The sequence below is a fragment of the Felis catus genome, chromosome B3, assembly GCF_018350175.1.
Source record: "Felis catus isolate Fca126 chromosome B3, F.catus_Fca126_mat1.0, whole genome shotgun sequence".
Lineage (NCBI taxonomy): Eukaryota > Metazoa > Chordata > Mammalia > Carnivora > Felidae > Felis > Felis catus.
Window position 1 is genome coordinate 29,850,548 of NC_058373.1, and position 25,209 is coordinate 29,875,756.

The 25,209-nt window shown below is 52.4% G+C and overlaps 1 protein-coding gene across 2 annotated transcripts in view; it reads left to right on the top strand.

Annotated features, from left to right (window-relative positions):
* Window positions 1-22,533, top strand: part of PSTPIP1 (proline-serine-threonine phosphatase interacting protein 1) — a 47,008-nt gene extending 24,475 nt beyond the window's left edge. For both annotated transcript variants that reach the window (XM_011282986.3, XM_011282985.3), the window contains 12 exons: window positions 4,898-4,932; window positions 5,166-5,272; window positions 7,486-7,548; window positions 8,177-8,275; window positions 9,095-9,140; window positions 16,068-16,147; window positions 16,758-16,856; window positions 17,920-18,016; window positions 18,531-18,621; window positions 20,886-20,941; window positions 21,146-21,270; window positions 22,228-22,533. In XM_011282986.3, coding sequence (XP_011281288.1) covers window positions 4,898-4,932; window positions 5,166-5,272; window positions 7,486-7,548; window positions 8,177-8,275; window positions 9,095-9,140; window positions 16,068-16,147; window positions 16,758-16,856; window positions 17,920-18,016; window positions 18,531-18,621; window positions 20,886-20,941; window positions 21,146-21,270; window positions 22,228-22,359 — 1,030 coding nt within the window. In that variant the 3' untranslated portion in view covers window positions 22,360-22,533. The remainder of the gene's footprint in view (window positions 1-4,897; window positions 4,933-5,165; window positions 5,273-7,485; window positions 7,549-8,176; window positions 8,276-9,094; window positions 9,141-16,067; window positions 16,148-16,757; window positions 16,857-17,919; window positions 18,017-18,530; window positions 18,622-20,885; window positions 20,942-21,145; window positions 21,271-22,227) is intronic.
* The last annotated feature ends 2,676 nt before the right edge of the window (window positions 22,534-25,209 follow it).

Consider the following 25,209-nt stretch of genomic DNA (forward strand, 5'->3'; position numbering starts at 1 on the left):
CATCTTGCCTCGGGTGGGGTGCTGGGGTGCCACGTGCTCCCAGCAGCTGCAGAGGGCAGGCATTCTGGAAATGGAAGGAAATCAAGGCTGAAACGGCTGCGGCCAACTTCCTGTGAGCCCCTAGGCAGCTACCGCAGGCCAGGATAGCTCCTCAAAGGCCGAGAATTTGAGCCCCCGCCTCACTGTTTGGCCACTGCCTAAAATGCTGTGCTTTTCCTGTCAGAAGCGGTTTTGTTTTTTGGTTTTTTTCATGATCTCTTTTCGGAGCTCAGAAAATCAAGACATGCTGTTGGTGTTAGAGGGAGAGAGGCAGGCCCTGTTCCCATCAGGGGTCCTCTGACACCAGCTCAGTGAGGCCCAGCCTCCAGCACAGAGGTGAGAAGAGTCTGCTCCTGTAAGCTGGGAGGCAGGAGCCTCCTGGCCAGTAGGTGGGCAGGGGTAGGCATGTCTAGGCAGGGGTATGAGGTGGTGGGGAGGATATGGAAGGACACGTTTACACTGGCAATTTAGACCGTGTTTGAGCATGGCATTTCAGGCTCTGTGTCCTGACAGCCAAGTCAAAAAAAGGACAATGGGATGAGTCACACATGAGGACATTGGTGGCAGATAACACAGGATAGAGGCCTGCATGGGGCCCCGCCCTTACCGTGCAAGAGAGAGACACAATAGAAGAGAAACTCTAGGAGGTCCTAGTGGCAAGAGGGAGGCAAGCTACAAGACGCCATCTTTTCTGGGTCTCATGGAGCAGAGGAAAACTTCAAATGCTCCCCAAGTCCTTCACAAGATCAGAGATGAAGGCTGTTCTCCAAGGGAGAATTGTGGCTAACCCACAGTGGGCTGCCTCTGGTCCCAAGAACAGTGAAGTATCCCCTCCCCCATAGAACAGAGGCTACCTTCTTGAAAGTCTGGGGCCAAGAAAGAGAGGTGGTGTCCTGGGCCCTGTTGTGTGAGTGGAGCTGTAGTGGCTGGAAGATCCCCAGCACCAGGAATGCGTGGGGCTGGACGGGAAGGACCACAGCCCAGAGGTGAGCAGGTAGGGAACATGGAGGGCTCATAGCCTGCAACCCTACCCCACTGTCCCAGGTAGAACGAGGGTGGCCTCATCCGTGCAGCCCCAAGGGGCAGCAAGCTGGCAGACAAACAGGAGCCCAAGACGAGAATGGATTCTGTCACCATCAGGACTGTGCTGGGTGGGAACGGAGAATGTCCATGTGGCAGTGCTATGGACTCAGGGGCTCCCAGAATCCATTCTGGGGGGCAGGGAGGGGTGTAGGGAGAAGGACCAGCTGTCCCAGGAGGTTGTGACTCCTTACCGTCACCCCAGGGCCATGGGCCAAGGAGGGTGGGTCAGGGTAGGTTTGGGATTGAGAAAGGACTTGGTATTTATCAAATATTGAATTTGTTGCCCTGGACTACAAGCCTGGGGACAAGGTGGGGAAGAGAACCAGCCCTTGCCCCTGTCTAGTGGCCTCACAGGTCAGTGCAGGGACAGATACTCAATGCATCACCCCAAGGTGACAACAGGGACAAGTGCCCAGAAGAGACAGAAGAAGAAGACCTGCAAAGATGTTGCACATAAGGAATCAGCATGTGCAAATGCCCTGAGGCAAGAATGAACATGGCGAATAGAAGGAACTGGGTGGGTGGCCAGGTGACCAGGTAGCCTAGAAAACAGGCCTAATAGGTGAAGCTGGAGGCATGGAGCTGATGAGGCAGGGGCCAGGGTGGCGGCAGTGAGGTGGATGGATAAGAGATTTAGGAGGTGAGAAGGTAGATAGTGCAGGGGGAGGGAGAAGGTAGAGACAAGGATGACTCCTGGTCTCTGGTGTGTACAGCCAGGTACAGCGATGCCTTTGCTGAGAGGGGAACCTTGCTGAGAACAGAGTTTTGTGGGGAGCTGAGTCCAGTTTTGGACACTGCACTTGAGGTGTCTGTGAGCCGTGAGATCTAAAAAGAGGTGAAGACCAGGCTGTGGGTGTTCAGGCCCTGAGTTCTGGCAGGAGATGTGGTCGTGAAGTAGTTGGGGCCTGAAGGTGGTGTGGGTGAGGGCTGGTGGTGGGGGAGGGGCCCCACTGAGTCTGGAGAGGCTCTCACCGTGAATAGAGAGACTGAGGCAGGACATGAGTGTGTGGGTAGGCAGAGGGGTTGGAGGTGTAGCCATCGGCAAGGCATCAATTCAGTCAGAGAAGAGTCCTGACCTTTCATCCCCAGGGCAGGTGGGGTCACCCTGGCAGTCACCCCTCCTTCCTCTGGTGAGAAGCAGAGGGCTGGCCTTGCCATCTTACCTGTTGTGTGGCCGTGGATCACTTTCTTCACCTCGCTGATGCTTGTTTTTCTCACCTGTAAAATGCGGATAAGGATGAGACCCTCCCTGGCAGAGCTGTGAGGATTAAATAATTTAGGCCAGCCATTCTCACATTTGAATGTACATCATCAGCACCCGGAGGCTTGTGAAAACAGGGTGCTGGGCTCCACCCCGGAGTTTCTGCTTCATGAGGACTAAGGTGGAGCCCACGAATCCGTATTTCCAACCCGCTTCCAGCTGATGGTCATGTGGCTGGTCTTCAGACCACCCTTTGAGATCCGCTTAGCTTAGGGCAAGGGGCCTGGCATTGACGAGACAGACCCCACACAGTTCTCTTCTAGGCCTGGATCCCCGTGACTTCTACCAGGTTGCTGATCCTCATTGGCCTCAGTTTCCCTAACTGTCCAATGAGAGGAGGGAGCCCCCTGGAAAGCCTGCCTTGCAAGGACTGCGGGACCCTGGCAGGAGGGCCAGAGTCCAGGGCTGTCCCGGGCGGGCGTCATGAGGCCATATGGCCACCAGGGGGCGTGCGTGCCACTTGGCAGAGAGGCAGGGAGGGGAGCACAGGGCTGGCTGGGTAGAGAGCGGCAGAGGATGTGGCCAGAGCCTGGGTGACTCGCTGCTGCCTCTGTGTGACCACAGCAAGCCTGGCCACACTCTGGCCCCAGTTTCTCGTTCTGCCTCGACTGACCGAGCCTCCAGGTGCAGAAGGAGCTACAGCTTACTTTGCATCCTTGGTTAAGGGACAGAGTTAACTCAGGCCGAGATATTTACCCCTGAGAGAGCAGACAAGTACCACCTTAGGTCCAGTCTGCAATGCCTGCACACCGTCTCTCTGCGCACTTGGAGACTTGGCACCCATGGGCCCATGCCCACACACCTGCTGGTGAACACAGGCTGCCCCTCCTGCCTTGGGGTTTGGGGAGGTGAGAAGGGAGCCCAGCCTATGGTGCTACCTCAAGAGAACCCCTACCTGAAAGCAAAACTGGGGAGGTTCCTGATAAGTGGGGAAACTGGTAAGCTCTTACGTGGGGTAGTTTAGAGGCCAGCTCAGGTCAAGTTCAGGACAGGGGTGTGCAAATGTGGGCTCAGGGGAGGGTTGCACAACAGCAACCGGGTCCCGACAAGGTACTTTATACATATTAATTCACTTATTCCTCACAAACATCGTGTTTGTGCTATTATCCTCATTTTACAAAAGGGGAAACTGAGACACAGAGAAAGTAACTCGCCCGAGGTCCCACAGACGGACGGAACTGAGGCTGTCTGGCTCCAGGGTCTGCTTCTAATGCATGTGGGAGCACAGAGCAGGGAGCCCCTGCCGAGGCCCTGCTGCTTTCTGAGGCTGGGATTTCGAGTCTCCTTCTTTCTCTACCAGGATGGGGAACTCACCCCACTGAGAGGCCCTTATCCCTGAGATCCAATGAACTGCAGAGAGGCATTCTCCCCTGCCAGTCCTGTTTCTGACCCAAGGAAAGGTCAGAATGTAAGTATCCTCCAAGTATTACATGGGGGATACTTCTACTCAAGAAGTATTTGCTGTTTATCTGAAATTCAAATTTAACTGGGCATCCTGTATTTTCATTTGTTTTTGGTTTTTTTTTTTACGTTTATTTTTGATAGAGACAGAGCATAAATGGGGAAGGGGCAGAGAGAGAAGGAGACACAGAATCCCAAGCAGGCTCCAGGCTCCAGGCTCCAAGCTGTCAGCACAGAGCCCGACACAGGGCTCAAACTCACAAACCACGAGATCATGACCTGAGCCGAAGTCGGACGCTTAACCGACTGAGACACCCAGGCGCCCCTATTTTCATTTATTCTGTCTGGCAGCCCTACCCTTGGATGTTCCTCACCGCCCCCCATGCCCGGGCTAGCCTCTCCCCTTCCTGCCCTCCCTGGCATCCCCTCTGCAGTGGACAATGCCATGTCTCTACTCTAGAATGGCCACCTTGCTGCCTCCTGACTCCTTCTGAGGGGTTCTCTCAGGAGCTCCAAGCTTAATGCACCCTATTGTACACTGCTCATGGGTCATGTACTCGCTCCTGGGTCCCCTCTCAGAAATGTCACCACTGTCTGCTCAGCCACCCCAGCCAGGACAGGGACAGCCTCTCTCTGTCCTCACCTATATGTTCTGCTCATACTACCCTAAGACCCTACATTTCTCTCCCCTGGTATCCCTGTCCTGCTTGCCTTCCCCATCCAGCTTCTTCCAAAACATCCTCCAGGCCACTTGCCTAAAGCCAGGTCTGAATGCTGCTCTTTCCTACTTCAGCTCATCCTGAAGGCAGGTGAGGTCTTCGTGGGGGAGGGACCCCGCTGAAGGAGGGAGGGCCTGGAAAACATGCAGAAGCCAGGAACATTCTGGCACAGTGGAAAGGTTTGAAGGCTTTATCATTTCCAAAGAGAAGCTCCATCTTCCAGAAGGGGCTGAGTGGATGGTCACTGGGTCTGACCAGAGGGTCCCTTGCGCCTAGGTCAGTGTGTGTGAGCAATCTAGGGCCATCCTACCAAACATAACGTCCCTGGGGCCAGTGGGGGCTTTAGGATCTGTTGTGCCCTCCTTCTTCTAATCCTGGCCTTTCTGTCTTACAGCTCCCTGAGGGCCTCCTTTGACTCCCTAAAGCAGCGTAAGTCCCGACTGTCCTCAACCCCAGGCTGCAGGGTGACAGGACCTTCTGGGAACACCCCTGTCCCCATAGAGGGAGGGAGGTAGATCCTGGCGGGGGTGGGGTGCTCAGGCTGCACACAGCACTCTGAGGCTGGCAGAGGATTTGGGGGTATGGGGCTGAGGCTGGGCTAGTCCAGGCGGGAGTGAGTATGTGGGAGGCCGGGGCTCCACGCCTCCATGCTCTGCCCCCAGAAATGGAGAATGTGGGCAGCTCCCACATCCAGCTGGCCCTGGCCCTGCGTGAGGAGCTGAGAAGCCTCGAGGAGTTCCGTGAGAGGCAGAAGGAGCAGAGGAAGAAGGTGAGGCGGGTGTTGGGGGTGGGCCCCGAGTGGGAGGTGGTCGGGTGATGGACCTTGGAGATGAAGCCAATGAACGGTGGAAGACAGCACTCCAGGCTTGGGGATGAGGGTGACTTGAAGGCAGAGGGGATGCGTGTGGGCAGAGACAGGCCACTGGAATGAGGGCCCAGCATGCAGGCCTGAGAGCCCCACTGGAGGTCTTCTCCTGAGCGTCTCATGCCAGGAAGAGGGAAAGGCACTGGTCTTTTTGATTAGCCTACTATAATAGACTGTAGAAGTTCCGTGAGAGTTTGCGGGTATCTAAAGGAGGCAGTCCGAGTCACCAGAAACTGGTCCTGAGCTGAAGGGTCAAGGCTGTTTGTCTAGGACAAAGGCAGACTTGGTGGTTAGTCACTGGAGCCACTCTGTAGGGCTGCCCGGCTGAGAGGAGCCACAGATCCTGCATGGAGATGGGGGTAGGGGTGTCATGCTGACCTCGGCATCCAAAGGTACTTCTCCTCCATGGGTAGCGCATAGCTGTCCCCAGATGGAGGGACTATATGGAAAGGAAGTAAGGTCCCCATCAAGGGAGATATGTAAGCAGAGTCTGGAGGCTATTTGTCAGGGAAGCTGCAGAGGTGGGGTGGAGAGTAGGCTCGGTGACCTCTCTGTCCCAGGGTCTCCTCCCAGGCTGGAGACTCTCTGACTGGCTGAGCCCATGGCTGCTGGGAAGGCAGCTGGGGACATGTGCTCAGCCTCACAAGGCCTTAGTGATGAGGGTGGCACCTGGACAGGATGGGACAGGCCAGCAGCACACAGAAACACTTCTCGCTTGGAGATGAAGGATCTTTGCAAACTCTCCGAAGAATTGAAAAATGGAAAGGCCCACAAAATGGAGCTGTGAAGGGGAGGGCTTGCCAGCTCGTAGCTAAGGCCAGGCTGGGCCTGGGAGTCCCAGGCAAGCTCTTCTCCTCATTGTGCATTGTGCCTCAGTTTCCCTCTCACAGGTTGGGACACGTATGTGCATCTCCCAAGTTTTGGGGATCCAGCCCACAAGCAGGGCTCCTTCAGTCTTCTTCGACAGGCTCTGAGAAGTGGCTCTGGCCACAGAAATAGAGCATGACTGTACTCTATCTGCCCAGCCAGCCACCCGGGGTCTCAGGCTTTTAGGATTCTAAACTTGGGGCCCTGAGTGGACAGTTGGTCTCCCAAGCCAGCCCCAAAAGCTAGCTCTGCATCAAGGGGCTGAAGCAGGTGACCACTTTGAGCTGGGACTTGCCTCATGTGTGCAGGGCACCTGCTGAGACTGGCCCCAGGCTGGCTATTTTTAGTTTTTCTGTGGCCAGAGGGGCTGTAATGTCTGCAAAAGCTGTTCCAGACAGAGAGACACCTTCCCCAGGGTGGTCAGAGCCCCCACAAGTGGAGAACTGGGATGTAGTATGTAGGGGAGATAGCCTGGACTTGTGTGCATACGTACATGCGTGTGTGAGAGGGAGCAGGGGGGAGCCTGCATGCGTGTGTCCTCACTTGTGAGCATGTACACGTGTGTCAGTGTCTATGTGTGCCCACACCTTGGTGACTGGGCAGCAGGCCTGAGGCTCCCTGCTGAGGCTGCCCATGCTGAGTTCTATTCTCTCTACCGTAACGAGGAACCTGGGAGGTGAGGTAGGGGTGCAGTGGCCCTGTGTGCCCACAAGTGGCAAAAGTTTGGTGTGTGTATGTTCACCTATGTGAACAGGCCTATGGCTGTGCACAGGGACATGGAGAGTGGCTTGTGTGTGCTTTTGGATGGTGTCTGTGGGTGCTCTGTGAGTGTGCACATGAAGGCCTGTGTGTGCGAGCGTGAGCGGTGGGAGCAATGGGAGCCTGTGAGTGTGTACTTCTGTGTGTCATGTGGAACTTTGTGTGCCTATGTGTGCCGGTGTGTACACAGTGTATGACCAGCGTGAGGAGGTACAGAGACTGTGAGTGAAGGGCTGTGTGTGTGTGTGTGTGTGTGTGTGTGCAGGGCGAGTATTCCCGGGACAGAGACCAAGTCCTGGTTGAGTCTGCAGCAAAGAGACACAATGGGCCCATCCTGCCCCGGGCTCTAGTTTTCTGTGGCATCTTGTCACTGCTCCCTTCAGAGCCAGGAGGGGATGCTGTGTCTCATCCCAGGGACACCCCGTCCTCTTGGCCTAGGGGAGCATCCTGAGGCCGCAGCCCCCCTGCTCAGAGCCTTGTGTCCCCTGCAGTATGAGGCCGTCATGGACCGTGTCCAGAAAAGCAAGCTGTCTCTCTACAAGAAGGCTATGGATGTGAGTGTGAGGGTCTTTGGTCTGGAGGGGTGGAGGACTCACAATATGGACCTCAGGAGCCCTGGGCTGGGCCCCTAGGACAGGGCTTGCCTCAACCCCTGCCCAACAACACACACCATCGCCTGTTGGGTGTTTGGGGCTGAGCAGGGAGCCAAGGACTCATGTGGATGGACGCAGGCCCTGCCCTTGGGGGGCTCCTGACTGATGGGCTGGTGGTCAGTCCCAGAAGTGGCCCACGGGATGATCCATACTGTTAGCTAGGGACTTTGGGGGTGGAGGGAGAAAGGACCCCTGAGCTGTGTCCCCTAGGACACTGAGTGAAAAGGAGAAAAAAGGTTCGGCAAGAGGGGACAGAATATGCAGAGGCCAGCATCGTGCAGATGCATGGTATTTTCAGGGACCTGCTAGTGGTTTGATGTGACCATGTCTCTAAAGAGACTGGACAGGGCCTGGAAATAAAACTCCCTTCTCCATCTCTATTCTGGACCACCAGATCCCTGTCCCTGGTTAGGAGGCCCCCAGTCCACCCACAGTCCCCGACAGGGAGAAGGGAGGCTGGGTTCAGGGAGCCTCACTCTGGGTGCCCCCCGCACCCCCCCCACCCAGTCATGCTTCTCCACACCCGCAGTCCAAGAAGACATATGAGCAGAAGTGCCGGGACGCCGATGATGCCGAGCAGGCCTTTGAGCGCATTAGCACCAATGGCCACCAGAAGCAAGTGGAGAAGGTGCGTGGGGCCACTGAGGCCATGTGGTGTCACCCAGGGCTGGAGCAGGGCAGGGAGGGAAAGAGGGCATGCCACAGACACCCCAAGAAAGGTCCACATCTGGAACATCTGTTTACTCCTCTCTGAACTACCATCCTCCCATCTGTGGAATGGGTTTCCTGGAATCTCAGGACATAGACAGGGCCAGCTAACTCTCACATAACCCTTGGAGACAGGCTCAGGAGACCCATGCCACAGAGAGGAAACCGAGGCCCAGAGACAGTGGGTGGCTTGTCCAAGGTGTCAGATCCAAGAAAGAATAAAGAAAGAATACACACCCAGGTCATCCAGAACCCAAGATCTTGACTGTTTTGGCCCCTGGGCCAGGGTGAGGCATCAGAGGCACCAGGGCCCAAGAACATATTTCAGCCATTGCACAGACAGGAAGGCTGAGGCCCACAAAGGGCAGAGAACTGTGGGTGAATTAGGGGCAACAAGGTAAGGGCAGGGCCCACGTCCCAGCTGGTGGGTTCAGAGGTGGCCAGGGCCATGGGACCTGGCCCCAGTCCATATTTCTCCCTCTGATCTTCATATCCAGTTTTCACATGTATCTGCACGGGTTATGCATTTATTTTTATTTTTTTAATTGGACGCTTTTTGATTGTGGTCCTTTGTGGGGTGAGGCTGGAGTAAATGGTAGAACTTGCCCACAGTTGGCTCCTAAGTGTCCCCTTGGGTGGCTCAGGAAGGGTGGGATAGAAGCACCTCAGAGCCCCTCAGGAAGGCTGGGAGCCCGAGTGCTGGGGCCAGCTCAGCACTGCTTTTCCTCTGTCTCCTCAGAGCCAGAACAAAGCCAAGCAGTGCAAGGACTCAGCCACGGAGGCAGGTACGCGGCCTGGCCCACTTCCTCTGCCCTGGGATGGCAGCCCAGATAGGTCTGTCCCTTGCCCCACCCCACACTTTCCTCACCCCGGGGACACACACTCCTGCAGGACTGTACAGAGTCATATGCTTACCAGTCTCACACGATCATGCAAGTAAAATAAAAACATTGGTGTTCTCCCGTTTGCCAAGACTGTTCTTGGTACTTTGCATGTTTCAACCAGTCTGCACAACACAGCAGTCCTATGAGATGACTGCTATAATCGTCCCCCATTTATTTATTTATTTGTTATTTATTTATGTTATTTATTTATGTTATTTTTGACAGAGACAGAGTGTGAGCAGGGGAGGGGCAGAGAGAGAGGGAGACACAGAATCTGAAGCAGGCTCTAGGCTCTGAGCTGTCAGCGCAGAGCCCAACGTGGGTCTCGAACTCACAAACCATGAGATCATGACCTGAGCCGAAGTTAGACACTTAGCTGACTGAGCCACCCAGGCACCTCTAATTATATCTCTTTTAAATTTTTAGATTTTCCATTGAAGTATAGTTGACCTACAATATCGTATCAATTTCGGGTGTACAACGTAGTGAATCGACAATTATAAACATTGTGCAGTGCTCACCATGATAAGTGTTACCGTCTGTCACCAGTGTCATTACACTATTATTGACTCTCTTCCCTCTGCTGTACTTTTCATCCCTGTGACTTATTTCTTTTATGAATGGAAGTTTACACCTCTTAATCCCCTTCGCCTATTTTGCATCCCCCAACCCCCTGCCCTCTGGCAACCACCAGTTCTCTATTTTTATGACTCTATATCTGTTTTTTGTTGTTGCTGTTTGTTTTGTTTTTTAAGTTCCACACATAAAGTGAAATCATATGGCATCTGTTTTTCTCTGTCTGACTTATTTCACTTGGCATCATAACCCTCTAAGTTCATCCGTGTTGTCATGAGTGGCAAGATTTCATTCCTTTTTATGGCTGAGTAATATTCCATTGTACATCTTCTTTATCCATTCATCTATCAATGGACACTTAGGTTGCTTCCACATCTTGACTCTTGTAAATAATGTTGCAGTAAACACAGGGATGCATATATCTTTTTAAATTCGTGTTTTCAGTTTCTTCAGGTAAATACCCAGAGGTAGAATTACTGAATTGGTATTTCCATTTTTAATTTTTGAGGCAGCTCCATACTATTTTCCAGAGTGGCTGCACCAGTTTGCCTTCCCACCAACAGTGCAAGTAGGTTCCCTTTATCCGCATCCTTGCCAACACTTGTTATTTCTTGTTGTTGTTGTTGTTGTTTTTTTTTTATACTAGCCATTCTGCGTGGTATGGGGTGATATATCATTGTGGTTTCGATCTGCATTTCCCTGATGATTAATGATTTGTGCATCTTTGCAAGGGTCTTTTGGTCATCTGTATGTCATTTTTGGAAAAATGTCTATTCAGGCCTCTGCCTATTTTTAAATCAGATTGTTTTTTTATGTTGAGTTGTATGAGTCCTTTATGTATTTTGAGTATCACCCCCTTATCTTCTCCCATTCATTTGGTTGTCTTTTCATTTTGTCGATCGTTTCCTTTAGCTGTGCAAAAGCTTTTAGTTTGATATAGTTCCAATTGTTTATTTTCGCTTTTGTTTCCCTTGCCTGAAGAAGCAGATCCGGAAAAGTACTCTTAAGGCTGACACCCAAGAGTTTATTGCCTATGTTTTCTTTCAGGACTTTTATAGTTTCAGGTCTTACATTTAGGCCTTTAACCCATTTTGAGTTTATTTTTTTGTATGGTATAAGGAAGTAGTCCAGTTTCATTCTTTTGCATGTAGCTGTCTAGTTTTCCCAATGCCATTTATTGAAGAGACTGTCTTTTCCCCATTGTATATTCTTACCTCCTTTGTCATAGATTAGTTGACCATATACACATGAGTTAATTTCTGGGCTCTCTATTCTGTTCCATTGACCTATGGGTCTGTTTATGTGCCAGTCCCATACTGTTTTGATTACTATAGCTTTGTGGTATAGTTTGAAGTCTGGATTGTGATACCTCCAGCTTTGTTCTTTTTTCTCAAGATTGCTTTGGCTGTTTGGGGTCTTTTGTGGTTCCATACAAATTTTAGGATTTGCTCTGGTTCTGTGAAAAATGTTGGTGTTTTGATAGGGTTTGTATTGAATCTGTAGATTTCTTTGGGCAGTGTGACATTTTAATAATATTAATTCTTATAATCCATGAACATGGACTATCTCCATTTATTTATTTGTGTTGTCTTTAATTTCTTTCATTAATGCCTTAGTTTTCAGAGTACAGGTCTCTCATTTCCTTGATTAAATTTATTTTTAGGTACTTTATTCTTTTTGGTGAAATTATAAATGGGATTATTTTCTTAATTTCTCTTTCCACTACTTCATTATTGGTATATGGAGGCACAACAGATTTCTGTGTATTAATTTTGTATTCTGCAACTTTACTAAGTTCATTTACTAGTTCTAATAGTTTTTTGGTGAAAGCTTTAGGGTTTTCTATGTATAGTATCATGTCATCTGCAAACAGTGACAGTTTTACTGCTTCCATATCATTTTGGGTATTTCTTTTTCCTTTCTTATTGCTGTGGCTAGGACTTCCAATATTATGCTGAATAAAAATGGGCATCCTTGTTGTGTTCCTGATTTTAGAGGAAAAGCTTTCAACTTTTTACCATTGACTGTGGTGTTAGCTGTGGGTTATTATGGTGAAGTATGTTCCCTCTAAACCCACTTGTTGAGAGTTTTTATCATGACTGGATGTTGAATTTTTTCAAATGGCTTTTCTGCATCTGTTTTTTTCTAGTAGTCTCTTACAATCCTTTGTATTTCTCTGGTGTCAGTTGTAACTTCTCCGCATTCATTTCTGATTTTATTTTTTGATTTCTCTTTCTTTCTTTGTTGATGAGTCTGGATAAAGGTTTATGAATTTTGTTTATCTTTTCAAAGTAACAGCTCTTAGTTTTATTGACTTTTCTGATTTTTTTAAGTCTCTATTTCATTTATTTTCACTCTCATCTTTATTATTTCCTTCTTTCAACTAACTTTTGGCTTTGTTTGTTCTTTTTCTAGTTCCTTTAGATGTAAGATTAAATTGTTTATTTGAGGTTTTTCTTATTTCTTGAGGTAGGCCTGTATTAGTATAAATTGCCCTCTTAGAATTGCTTCTGCCATCTCTCAAAGATTCTGAAACGTTGTTTCCATTTTTATTCATCTCCAGGTATTTTTTTAATTTCCTTTTTGAATTCTTCATTGACCCATTGGTTGTTTAGCCTCTATGTGTTTGTATTTTTTCCTTGTAATTGATTTCAAGTTTCATACTGTTGTGATCAGAAAAGATGCTTGATAGTATTTCAATATTCTTAAATTTACTAAGACTTGTTTTGTGGCCTAACATGTGATCTATCTATCCTGGAGAATGTTCCATGTGCACTTGAAAAGAATGTGTATTCTGCTGGTTTGGGATGGAATCTTCTGCACATATCTAAGTTCATCTGGCCTAAAGTATCATTCAAAGCCATCATTTCCTTATTGATTTTCTGTCTGGATGATTTACCCATGATGTAAGTGGAGTGTTAGTGTCCTAATATTGTACTTCTCCCTTTGTGTTTGTTATTATTTGCTTTTTATATTTAGGTGTCTCTGTATTGGGTGTGTGGCTATTTACAATTGTTACATCCTCTTGTTGGACTGATCCCTTTATCATTGTATAATGCCCTTCTTTGTCTCTTGTTACCATCTTTTTAAAAAGTCTATTTTGCCTCATAGGAGTATTTCTACCCCAGTTGTGTTTTTGTTTATTTTGTTTTTGCTTCCATTTGCATGGAATCTTTTTCTATCCTTTCACTTTCAACCTGTGTGTGTCTTTAAGTCTGAAATGAATCTCTTCTAGGCAGCATATAGCTGGGTCTTGTTTTTTTATCCATTCAGTCACCCTATGTCTTTTGACTGGAGCATTTAGTCCATTTATATTTAAAGTAATTATTGACAGGCATGCATTTGTTGGCATTTTAACTGTTTCCTGGATGTTTTTGTAGTTTTGCTCTCTTCCCTTGTGGTTTGATGACTGGGTTCTTTTCTCTTTTTGTTAATATTATAGGTTTGGGTTTATGATTATTATGAGGTTCATGTATAACATTCTATGAATAGAGTAATTTATTTTACATTGATGGTCACTTAAGTTCCAACACGTTCTAAAAGCACTACATTTTTACTCCCTCCTCTACATTTCATATGTATGATGTCATATTTTACATCTTTTTTATTTTGTATATTTCTTGACCAATTTTTGTAGATATAATTGATTATACTGCTTGTCAGGTAGAGTATTCTTGGTTTTAGGGTTTTTTTTGTTTGTTTTTCTGTCAGCATTTTATCACTCCCTTCTAGCCTGCAAAATTTCTGCTTAAAAGTCAGCTGATAACTTTGTGGTTTTTCGTGTATATATAACTAGTTGTTTTTCTCCTGCTGCTTTTAAGATTCTCTAGCTTTAATTTTTGACATCGTAATGATTACGTGTTTTGGTGTGGGCCTCCTTGGGTTTGTCTTGTTTGAGGCTCTCTGTGCTTCCTGGACCTGGATGTCTGTTTCCTTCCCCATGGTGGGGTTGTTTTCAGCTATTATTTCTTCAAATAAGTTTTCTGTTTCCTTCTCTCTTTTCCTTCTGGGACCCCTAAAATGCAAATTTAGGACACCTGATGTTCCAGATGTCCCCTAACCTATCCTTTTTGCTCATGTGTATTTATTTATTTTGAGAGAGAGAGAGAGAGAGAGAGCACAAACAAGGGAAGGACAGAGAGAGAGGGAGAGAGAGAATCCCAAGCAGGCTCCTTGCTGTCAGCACAGAGCCTGATGTGGGGCTCGATCTCATGAACTGTGAGATCATGACCTGAGCCAAAATCAAGAGTCAGACGCTCAACTGACCGAGCCACCCAGATGCCCCATAACCTATCCTCATTTAAAAAGTTATTTTCGGGGCGCCTGGGTGGCACAGTCGGTTAAGCGTCCGACTTCAGCCAGGTCACGATCTCGCGGTCCGTGAGTTCGAGCCCCGCGTCAGGCTCTGGGCTGATGGCTCAGAGCCTGGAGCCTGTTTCCGATTCTGTGTCTCCCTCTCTCTCTGCCCCTCCCCCGTTCATGCTCTGTCTCTCTCTGTCCCAAAAATAAATAAACGTTGAAAAAAAAATTAAAAAAAAAAAATAAATAAAAAGTTATTTTCTTGGGGTGTCTGGGTGGCTCAGTTGGTTAAGTGTCCGACTTAGGCTCAGGTCATGATCTCATGGTTCATGAGTTCAAGCCCTGTGTCGCGCTCTGTGCTGACAGCTCAGAGCTTGGAGCCTGCTTCACATTCTATGTCTCCTTCTCTCTCTGCCCCTCCCCCACTCATGCTCTGTCTCTGTCTCTCAAAAATGAATAAACATAAAAAAATTAAAAATAAATAAAAATAAAAACTTATTTTTTTGATGTTCCACTTGGATATTTTCTACTACCTTATCTGTACTTTTGCATCCCCTAATCTGCTGTGGATTGCCTCTAGTGTATTTTTCATTTAGTTATTACATTCTTCAGCTCTGTTTGGTTCTTTTTTTAATATCTTCTATCTCTTTAAGTTCTGAGTTTATCCACTGTTCTCTCAAGTGTGGTGAGCATTTTTATGACTATTACTTTGAACCCTTTAACATGTGGACTGCTTATCTTTGTTTCATTTAGTTCTTTTTCTGAGGTTTTGTCTTGTTCTTTCATTTGAAACATATTCCTCTATCTCTCCATTTTGTCTGACTGTGCTTGTTTCTATGTGTTAGGTAGGTCAGCTATGTATGTCTTGTGGGTCCCAATATGACAATCCTTCCTGGTCACTAGAACCAGGACTCTAGAGGTATCCCCTGTGTGGGCTGCATATGTCCTCCTATTGTGACTTGGCTGTGACTGCTGCAGGCTTGCTGATGGGCAGGACTGGCCACCAGCATGGTCAGCTGAGAGGCTTGGCTGCAGCTGCTGCAGGTGTGCTGGTGGGTGAGGTTAGCCCCCAGCACAGCTGGCTGAGTGGCTTGGCCACACTGTTGAATCCTTTTTTTAAGCAAATGAGTAAACTGAGACACAGAGAGGTTAAGTACGTACCCAAGGCCACACAGCCAAGAAGTGGTGGTGAATGCATTTCAACCCAGTCTATCTGGCTCCAGAGTCCAGGACTTTCACAACCACCATCATGGGAGACAGACCTGTTCATCATCTCTCTCTTACACACACACACACACACACACACACACACAGCCTTCTCTGGGTTTCTGTCTCCTCTATCCTTCATCTGATGCCAGAACCTTCCCAACACACTTCATCTCTGTTGGTACACCTCCTAGGGCAGAGAGCTCACCCCTATTGCCCCCTGAAAATGTTCTCCCTTTTTCTCTGCTTCTCCCAGAACCCAGCTGCTGCCTTGGCTGGCAGATAGGTGTCCCTCAGATTTCTGGGAACGGAGGTCATGGAACCCAGCCTGCTGGGTTCCAACTCAACAGCTCCCCTGCTCCACCCCCCCCCCCACCCCCGCCTTCAATGCTGCCCTTTCCAAGCCTCAGTTTCCCATCTAGAAATTGTGAGAGGGTAGGACCTGGGGGTGGCAAAGGTTTGGACTCTGATCTTGAGGTGTGGGCTCTACTGCAGCCCTGGGCAGCTCAGAGCACAGCAGGGAGCTAAGAGTCACCTCCAAAAAGAGCAGTACCAGAGTAAGTGGTCCTGACAGGCTTTTGGATGAGGCACCAGAAGCCAGGGCAGGTCTCTCTGAGGCAGGAGGAGGGACTCCGAGGACTTGGGGCAGGAGGGCACTCTGTGCAGGGGCACTGAGGGAGCAAAGGGGTGGAGGTTGGGGGTGGGTGTCTAGGCCTTGACCTCCCTGAGGACCACCTGTGCTTCCAGAGCGAGTGTACAGGCAGAACATCGAGCAGTTGGAGAAGGTGCGGGGTGAGTGGGAGCAGGAGCACCGGACCACTTGTGAGGTGAGTGACTGTGGGCAAGAGGCCTGCTTCTCCTGCTGCAAAATGAGAAGGCTGTCCATCCCTCCAGCTGCTTCATGGGGGAAAGTGAGGCAGTAGTGGAGGAAGGCCTCATTCCTTTATTCATTCACCCATCTGCTCTCTCCCCAGGCCCTGTGCTGGGCCCCTGTCCCAGGGAGCTCCCCATCTGGCTTTATGCCCTGATGGGGAGTAAGGCATCCTTCACCCCTTTTTGCTGAAGCCGGCCCTGAGGCTCAGAAAAAGCCCATAGCTTCCCTGGGTCCTGCCGGTGGACAAGACCTGGGAGATAGGTCTTAGGACTCCGGGTCCAGTTCTCCTCTCACAACAATGCCCAAGGGCTTTTTTTCTAGCATGTGATGGAGACTGGAGGAAGGGTGAGGGCAGGAACCAGAAGCCTCAGGGGCTGGCACAAAGGTGGGTGTGGGGATCCTCCAAGAAGGGCATTTCCTTTGGACTTGGCTTTCAGCAGGGGGGGCGGGGGGGCGGGGGGCGTGTGGCTAGTCAGTGCCACGGTAGCTGAGTGGGGCCCAGCCTGGCCTGACCCTGCGAGCCCCTCCTCACTTCTCACCTCCATCCCATCTCCACCTCGCAGGCTTTCCAGCTGCAAGAGTTTGATCGATTGACCATCCTTCGCAATGCGCTGTGGGTGCACTGTAACCAGCTCTCCTTGCAGTGTGTCAAGGACGATGAGGTGGGGGACTAAGGACAGGGCGGGGCAGAGAGTGAGCTGGGGGTGGAGGTGTGCAGATAGGGCAGACTCCAGGCAACAGCATGCCCAGGTCCGTCTGAGTCAACAAACAGCTCAGGGCTTAGCCTCTGCCCCTGGAGCCCCAAAGGACAGGGGACTCAGTACAAGGCCCTGGTCTCCTTGCCTGGAAGACTGCTGTTGTGGTTACCCTGGCATCTGCCTCTTTGCTCACCCCTGCTCCCAGGTCCTTGGCTCTGCTCTCAAGGCCACAGAGCACCTGCTTCCTGTTGGGGTCAGAAGGAAGCTTCTGCCCTTTGACACTGCCCCTCAGAGGTTTGCAGAGAGGCTGGAGGACACTGGGCTGCTCTACTCCAGACCTGGTGCTTGTAAGAGCCAAGGTCCAGTCCCTCCTCTGCCCCCCAGCTCCCTGGGGTGTCCTGGTTCCCCTTACTGAACTCTACATGCCAGGAGTGTTGGGGTGGGTTCCCCCAGCAGAGAGGGGCCCCCACTTCCACACGAGGGGCTCTGACCTCTGTTAGTGGAGCCTGAGAGCCATGAGCTCTCTTGAGGCAGCCCAGACTCCCTGATGCCCACTGTTGTTACTTGCCTGAGCCCTTCTGCCTGGACCATGGACTGGTGGTCTCCTTGTGGCAGAGGAAGGAATGGGGGCTTTGGATCCTCTCATTAATGCAAAGCCTGGCTACACTGAATTCTTGCTCTGCAACCTTGGGCAAATCTCTTCCCCTTTCTGAGTTTCCTCATCTATAAAATGGGGAAAGTGGTGTCTTCTTCAGAGGACAGGAGTGAGATAAGTCCCTTGCATAGGACCTTGTGCACAATAGGTGTTCAGGAAGTAGAAGAAGCTGTCAGCCAGGGTTCTGACCTCTCAGTTCCACGCCAAGGCCCCCAAATACAGGCACTGAGCTGTGCGCACAGGGCCCGTGAGGAGGCTGGTGGGGTGGAGGCCCCTGGCCAGAGTTCACACCCACTGAGGAGCAGGGCTTTGAAGAGGGTAGGCCCCAAGGTGAGGCCTGATCCCTCAGCCTCTGCTCTTGCCCACTGCCAGCTCTACGAGGAGGTGCGGGTGACGCTAGAAGGCTGCAGCGTGGAAGCCGACATCGATGGCTTCATCCAGGCCAAGAGCACAGGCACTGAGCCCCCGGGTGAGGCCCGGCCTGCAGGTAGACAGCCTCTGGGGCCAGGCCCATCTGTCCCTAAGAGGCCTGGCCCCAGTTCTCTGAGCCTCAACTGCCAGGACAAGGCTCACAGCTCCCTTCTGGGTGAAGGACCCTGGGCCAGACCCCAAGGAGGGGTCAGGGATGGGGCAACCCCCTGGTCAGGACCCTGGCCTGCTGCCTCCTCTGAAGCAGAGATGGCACAGTGCTTAAGAACACAACTCTCAGAAGGGGAAATAGAGGCGGGAGCCTTCTTACAGCCGGTTTGGTTCCACTAAATCATGAGCCCAGAATATTTGATCTCAGTGGTGCCCACAGTGGGGTGTGTCTCATCAAAGTGAGAGAGGCCCCCTCCCCAAGCACCGAGGCAGGCTAGGGCCAGAGTGGGTAAGTGGGGCCCCCGTCTGGGTCTCTGGATGGGGACAAGTCGGGTATCAGGTGGTGCAGGTCCCGCCTGCCCTGCCCTCGGTCACCCTGGGCCTCACAGGCTTGCTGCCCACAGCTCCGGTGCCCTACCAGAACTATTACGATCGGGAGGTCGCGCCCTCATCCGGCAGCCCTGGCGTACAACCATCTTGCGGTGTGATAAAGAGGTGAGGTGCCAGATGGGGCTGAGGAAGTGCCAGGAAGTGGGTCCGGCCCCTCCTCCTCCAAGTGTTTCTCCCACGTGTATTTACTGAGCACCTACTGCGGGCCTAGTGCTGGGTTTAGGTGTTGGGCATTCTTTGGGGACAGGACAGCCTCATTTTGGACTCATGACACCTTCAGTCCAAAGGGACCCAGACATTAAGCAAATAATCACACCCCATTTACTTGCCGGTGACTGCGCTCAGAGCTCCAGGGAGGCCCCAGGCTGGCTTCCTTGTCCCTTGGGCCCTGCTGCTAGCCTGGGTTGGTACCCTGAACTGTCATGCTGTGGTAGTGACACTCCTGCTCGTGCAGGATCAGGACACAAGAGCAGACCTTATAGACAGTGCTCTGGGAGAATTCCCCAGGCCTTTCAGGGCCCCTTCCCTGGCCTGGCCGCAGAGGATCCTAGTGCCATGCATCACTGTGTCACCTGCACAAGTCACCTTCTCCAGGTCCAGAGCCCAGAAATCATTGGGGTCAGACTCAGAATCCAAAGACCCTCTTGGTTCAGGCCTTAGGTGACAATGGTGACAGCTCATTGAGAGCACCCAAGTTCCTGAGGGGGCCACGTGCCCTGTGTGTGTGTGGGAGGAGTCTGCATCTGTGGGTTTCATGTGGTGCCTGTGCCCCACTCCCACCCCGAGGCCCCTGTGATGCCCTCTCTCCATCCAGCCTCGTGCAGAGAAGGCCCTGCCTTCAGGAGGTAGGTAAGGATGAGGATGGGGTTGATGGACCTCTCAGCTCCCTGAGGACAGCTTATCTCTGAGGCTTCGGGAACTCCTGAAGCCTACCCTGTGGGACACCTCTGGAGACAGGGAGTGACCGCCTGTGCTCAGAGCAGGGGCACAGCATGCCCCTCCAGGAACCGTGAGAAAGCAAAGGCCCCAAGGGAGGGCAGTCACACCCTCACAGTCTTAGTGTAGTCTTGGGGGACTCAGGCCTCCCTGCAACCCTAGGAAGGACCTGGGTCTCAGCACAGATGGTCATTTAAACACCTGATGGGAAAGCTCACCTGGGACAGCGTCAAGAAAGGACTGACACGGGTGCCTTGATGAGAGAGCGGTCCCACCAGGTGGAGGAGGCCTGGCTACTGGAGGGGATGGGCAGGAGCCAAAGCGGGGGAGAGCTAGAAGCCACGTACAGCTGAGGAGGGGTGGGCCAGTGGCCGGGAAGTGAGTAAAGTGTCACAGGTATAAACAAAGCTGGGGAAATGGGCAGCAGCCTCCATGAGCTCTGCTCCTCCCAGCCACGACCCTGCCGACTTTTACCCTGACTCTGGGTAGGGGCAGGACTCTGTCATTGGTGCTGAACCTGCACAGCCCGTATCATCATCAGTCCGGGTCCACACACCCATGTCCATGTGTTTCTATCCTGGGCATGTATCCTGGGCAGCCCCCTTGCACCTCACAGCCACTCACAGGCTATGCCTTGCACCATCTCTGTCTGTTAAAGCTTTCTTTCGGGGGCACCTAGGTGGCTCAGTTAAGCATCTGACGTCAGCTCAGGTCATGCCTGGGATTCTCTCCCCTCCCCTCCCCCACTTGCTCTTTCTCTCTCTCTCAAAATAAATGAATAAACTTAAATAAAGCTGTCTTTCAGGACTCAACCCCACCTGGAAGCCTTTCCAGAGGCTAGGAATAGCATCAGCCTCTACTCACACAGCCCTCAGCACTGCCTGCTTTGTGGGTACCCACGTCTGTCTCCCCAATGCCCCCAGGGTCTGCCTCTTGCTGGCACTGGTCTTTTTATGCAGCAAACCCTCATGGCTGCCGCTCAGTCCAGGCATGAGCCAGGCACAAGGGAAGGGGTGAATTAGCCTGGCACTGCTTCCTAGTGCTCATATGTACATTGGAGTCCCTACTTCCCATGGTCAGGGAGTGGCTGGGCTGGCCAGGTCATGGTGGAGCGCAGGAAGGAGGTCTGACTGGGCCCAGGCAGGTGAAGGTCCCAGCAAGGCCCAAGCAGGCTGAACTTTGGAGGGCAGCCCCTTCACCTGTGGGGGTTAGAAGGAGGATGGAGAAGTCTGGGGGCTCAGGGCCTTGGGAATGCAGTGAGGAGAGCCTGCAAAAAGCAGGCTGAGGAGGCTTAGGAGGGTGAGGCAGGGGAAGGACCACCCTCAGGCCTGATGGGCACTCATGTCACTCTGTGCCTAGAGGCCAGATGGCCCCAGCCCTGGGGCTTTGCTGAATCCCTCTCCCTCCCTACCTGCTTTGCTTCTTGCCCCCAGGTTCTCCGGGCTGCTACACGGAAGTCCCAAGACCGCATCATTGGCAGCCTCTGCAGGTTACTGGGAGTGATGTGGGGGCCCCCAAGCAACTGAGCCCAGGGGAAAGGAGAGGACTCCTTTGTGGCACAGACGGGTTCTCTAACTGCTTTTGGGGGGAGGCGGAGCCAAGTCAGGAGAAGCTCCGTGCCAGGGGGGCCTCCGGGATCACTGCCTTTGAAAGGGGTAGGCTCCAAGCCTCACCTTGCTCTCCGCCTCCACAGAGACCCTGACCCCAACCCCTGAACGGAGTGAGGTTGTCTACTCTGCCATCACGGTGCAGGAGGCGCCGGGCCCCCCAAGCGTGCCAGCACAGGGCTACAGGGTGCTCTACGACTACACGGCCCAGGTGAGGCCCTCACCCCCTCTCCTCAGGCAGGCACAGGCAGGCCAGAGTGTGGAGTGAGCTGGGGCGTGTGCCCCTAGAATAGCACCCAGCACTTGGCAGTGGCTGTGTATCTGCCAAGCAAATGTGGAACGGGTACGAGGGCCTGTGCCCGAAACTGTTCTCACACACACGCGGTGTCCAGGCATTCACGGACACTGTGTGCCTGGGTGTGCATGTGCAAGCACGCTGACAGCACCTGGGGCAACCTGCAGGAGACGGACCAAGGGTCAGACTCTGTGCCCTCAGACTGGGGCCACAGGCGCCAAGAACGAGACCTCGGGTTGGTCTTCTGAGGTCCATGGGGAAAGGATGGGTCGAGAGGCCATAGGACGGGTGCTCTGAGATCCTTGAGAGTCCAATCTGCTCCCTGCTTTGGTGGATGTTGTAGAGCCCCCCTCAGTCCACACAGAGGGAAGCCAAGAATCCCCTCGGGGCAGGCAGGCTGTGCCCTGGGCTGTGCAGACTCCCAAAGCCTGGTTCTCGGTCAGAGGGGGGACAGGCCAGGAGAATGGGAGTGTGCTTGCGTGACAGGGGCTGGCTCAGCAGCAGTGGGGAGGCTGTGTGCGGTGCGCCTGAGAAGGCTCGGAGCGTGGCGAACACACCTGTGTAAGCAGAGCTGGGAGAGTGGGCAGCAGGGGGGAAAGTGGGGGAAGAAGCCTCAGGGTGAGGAAGGCCTAAAAATAACAAACCAGGGAGGGCAGGAGGCCGAGTCCCACAAGACACCCCACACCCTACATGTCTCCGGAGGCTGCCCCAGCCAGAGCAGCCTCGTCTTGTGGCTCCAGGAGGCCAGGTGCGGCTCTGAAGACCTGGCCCACCGGGGAGACAAGTTCCCATTTACTGCTGGGGTGGGGGTGCCCACCAGAGCCCCCCTGAAAGGGCCCCTCCAGCCCAATGCACTTTCATTCTCTTGCCCAGAATTCCGACGAGTTGAATATCTCTGCGGGAGACATCCTGGAAGTCATCCTGGAAGGGGAGGATGGTTGGTGGACAGTGGAACGGAATGGGCAGCGTGGCTTCGTCCCTGGTTCCTACCTGGAGAAGCTCTGAGGAAGGGGCAGCAGCCCCCACCTGGACCTGCCCTGCCCTGGGGCCAGCAGAGTCCTCACTGCTGCCCCAGCCTTGCTGGGGCCCTAAGACCAAGCCTACACCCCAGGACGTATGCTGGAGGCTCCCTGAACAGTCTCTCCCACAGGGAATAAAGGAGTGCATTTTTTCTCATTAGTCTGTGAGGGTCCCTTTCACTCTTTCTCCTGCCCCTGTGTCCAAGTACATCGTCCAAGATGAGGGAAAGGAGTGAATGGAGAAGTCCGGGGGAGCAGAGCTCACTTACTTCCAGTGTTATCACTAAGGCCCGGGCCAGTCCTGTCGCAAGGTCTGCTGGGGAGGGAGAAGAGCCCTGGCCCCAGTCTGGGAACTCCCACACTGCCAGGGAGACACATTCACACACAGGCCAATGGGAGAAGGCTGTAGGGGTCAGGATGGGGGATGGCGATGAGCATGTGCTCAAGAGACCTGGGATGGGAGGACCATACTTTCTGGGGGCAGAGGGACTGGAAAGGAGTCTCAGAAGGGCAGTAGCAGACAGGGCACAGAGAAAAGAGCATCAGGGTGGGGTAAACGTGTGAGCACAGGGTGGAGGTGGGAATGCCTGGAACATTCTGGGGATGAGCCAAGCTCAGTCTGGGGAGGAAATAGGTGATGGGTCCACTGGAGGTGAAGGGACCAGAGTGCAGAGTCGACAGGCTTGGAGCCTTGTGGGTGCAAGCGACCCTATCTCCCAGACCCAGCTGAGGCTCAGGGAAGGCACGGCTGCCTGTGCCGCTCCATCAAACATGGCATGTCCCACCCAGGTAGGGGCTCCAGAGCCCACGCAGGCTGGCCCTGGGCCCTGAGGTTGCCGGGCTCTCAGGCCCCCAGAAACACAACTTCCACTGCTGGCCAAGGCCTGCCAAAGCCCTGCTCTGGCTACAGTAGGTGCCATCATTGCCAAAGATGTTGGGAGTGGGTGTTGGGGAGAGAGCCCATGGGAACCGGTGGCTCCTCATTCCTGGCACTCCCCCACTCAACTGTGGGGGCCCCAACACTGCCAGCACAACAGGCGCGACCAAAGGGGGTGGCGGGGGACACAGCGTTCTTCTGCACTGGGCACACCTTGAGAGATACTGCCGAGGAGGGTCACTATTCCCTGAAGACAGCTTTCTCTAGGACCGCTACTTCACTTATTCATAAACTTGTATGGCCCACCCCATACGAGCAAGAGGAGTAAACCTCAGTATTGCTTTACTCAAGGAGCTCACGACCCAGTCAAGGGGACCAAACAGCCCAGAAATTTAATGACAGTACAGGAAATGTCCTGAGGTTCAGAGCAGTCACGAGACTTCTGGGAATAGGTGACCCAAGAGAAGCCAAGGAAACAGGAAGGCTGTTCCCAGAGAAAAAAGAGGGCTCCTTTCTGCTCCTGCCTGCCTCTGGTAGCCCACAATGGGCCGGAGAGGGCTCATGTGTGTGATGGAGAAGGGAGTGAAGGTCAGCACTGGAATCCCCCAGGATTTAGAACTAGAAGATACTCTGGGAGAATCTAATCTGACCTCCTGCACAATGCCCTGCCTGTCACCACTGGGTACCCCAGTCGGCATCAACATCCCTGGTGACAGGCAGCATCCATGAAGGCCCATATGCCCGGGCAAATGTCAGGTGCTACGGTGGCAAAAATGAGGCATCTGACCAAGCTCCTCCCTAGGCAGAGGGTAAGGAGGGCACTGAGAAAAGGGGGCTGCCCCCCATGGCTATGCAGATTTCCAGCTCTGTGCCTCATCTTTATCACGTGAGCAAGAAAGTAGGGGTGACTAAGTACACTTGGCACCTGGTGGTGGAGGGGATGGGCTCTGTTCTCTTGGGAGGGGTAGTACCTTTGGGGTGCAGCCTCTCACCTGTCTTGGGTGTGGGCACCACAAAAGTCCATCAAGCAATGAAACGGTTGTTTTCTACCCAAGTGTTACTCATGCTGGGGCCAGGCAGCGTGGAAAGGCATGAGGCAGCCCCCGTGCAGGGCAGGCCTCCCGGAAGCAGGGCTCCAGCTAGCCCTCTGCTGGATACCACCCACCTCTGCTTCAATGTGGCAGATGGGATGAGAGAAAGGCTTTGGGCATTTGGAAAAAATCAGACTAAGGCTTAAATCTTCTTGGAAATGTCATTGTCCCTTATAAAGCACATTCTACAAGGGAACTGACCAAACACCCTGACACATCTGACGTTCATAAATAGGGATGTTTGGAAAGGAAAACATAATCTTGTGCGTAATCTTGGTCTTCTACTCCCCTGAGGGAGAGAGGTCAGTGAATAAAGCCCTATGGAAATGCCTGCCTGCGACTGCCAGGCGTGGGACCTGCCAGACGCCTCGGAAGGAATTTGATCAAGGCCTCCTGATGACTTCTGTGACTGGCCCTGTATTTAATAATTGGGAGTGGAGGGGTGTTCAGGGGTGCAAAGAGCTCACTCACTCCAGAAGGCGTGCACAGATGCTGTAACTCCTCTGATATAAGGTAGAAAGCAAGCAGGTGAGAGTAGGCCCCAGATGCTAGGTGCAGACTGTCCAACATGGAAATGATGGTGGCTCGTCTGGGAAGTGGCAAAGGGGCTGAAGAGCAATTCAGGAAGGCCAGGGAAAGCAGATCGACAGGACTTGGTAACTTACAGGGTAAGAGACAGAAGTGGGAGGACTGGAAAGGAAGGAGGAAAGGAGCGACTTCTGAACTGAGCCAGGCCTTGAGGGCAGACGGGTCCTCCCGAGGCTGAGAAGGACATGGAGGAGGGGTCAGCGGCAGGGACAAAGCCTGAGCAAGGGCCCAGAAGAGGCAGGACAGCCAAGGAGACTGACCACCGGCGTCAGTCACGTAT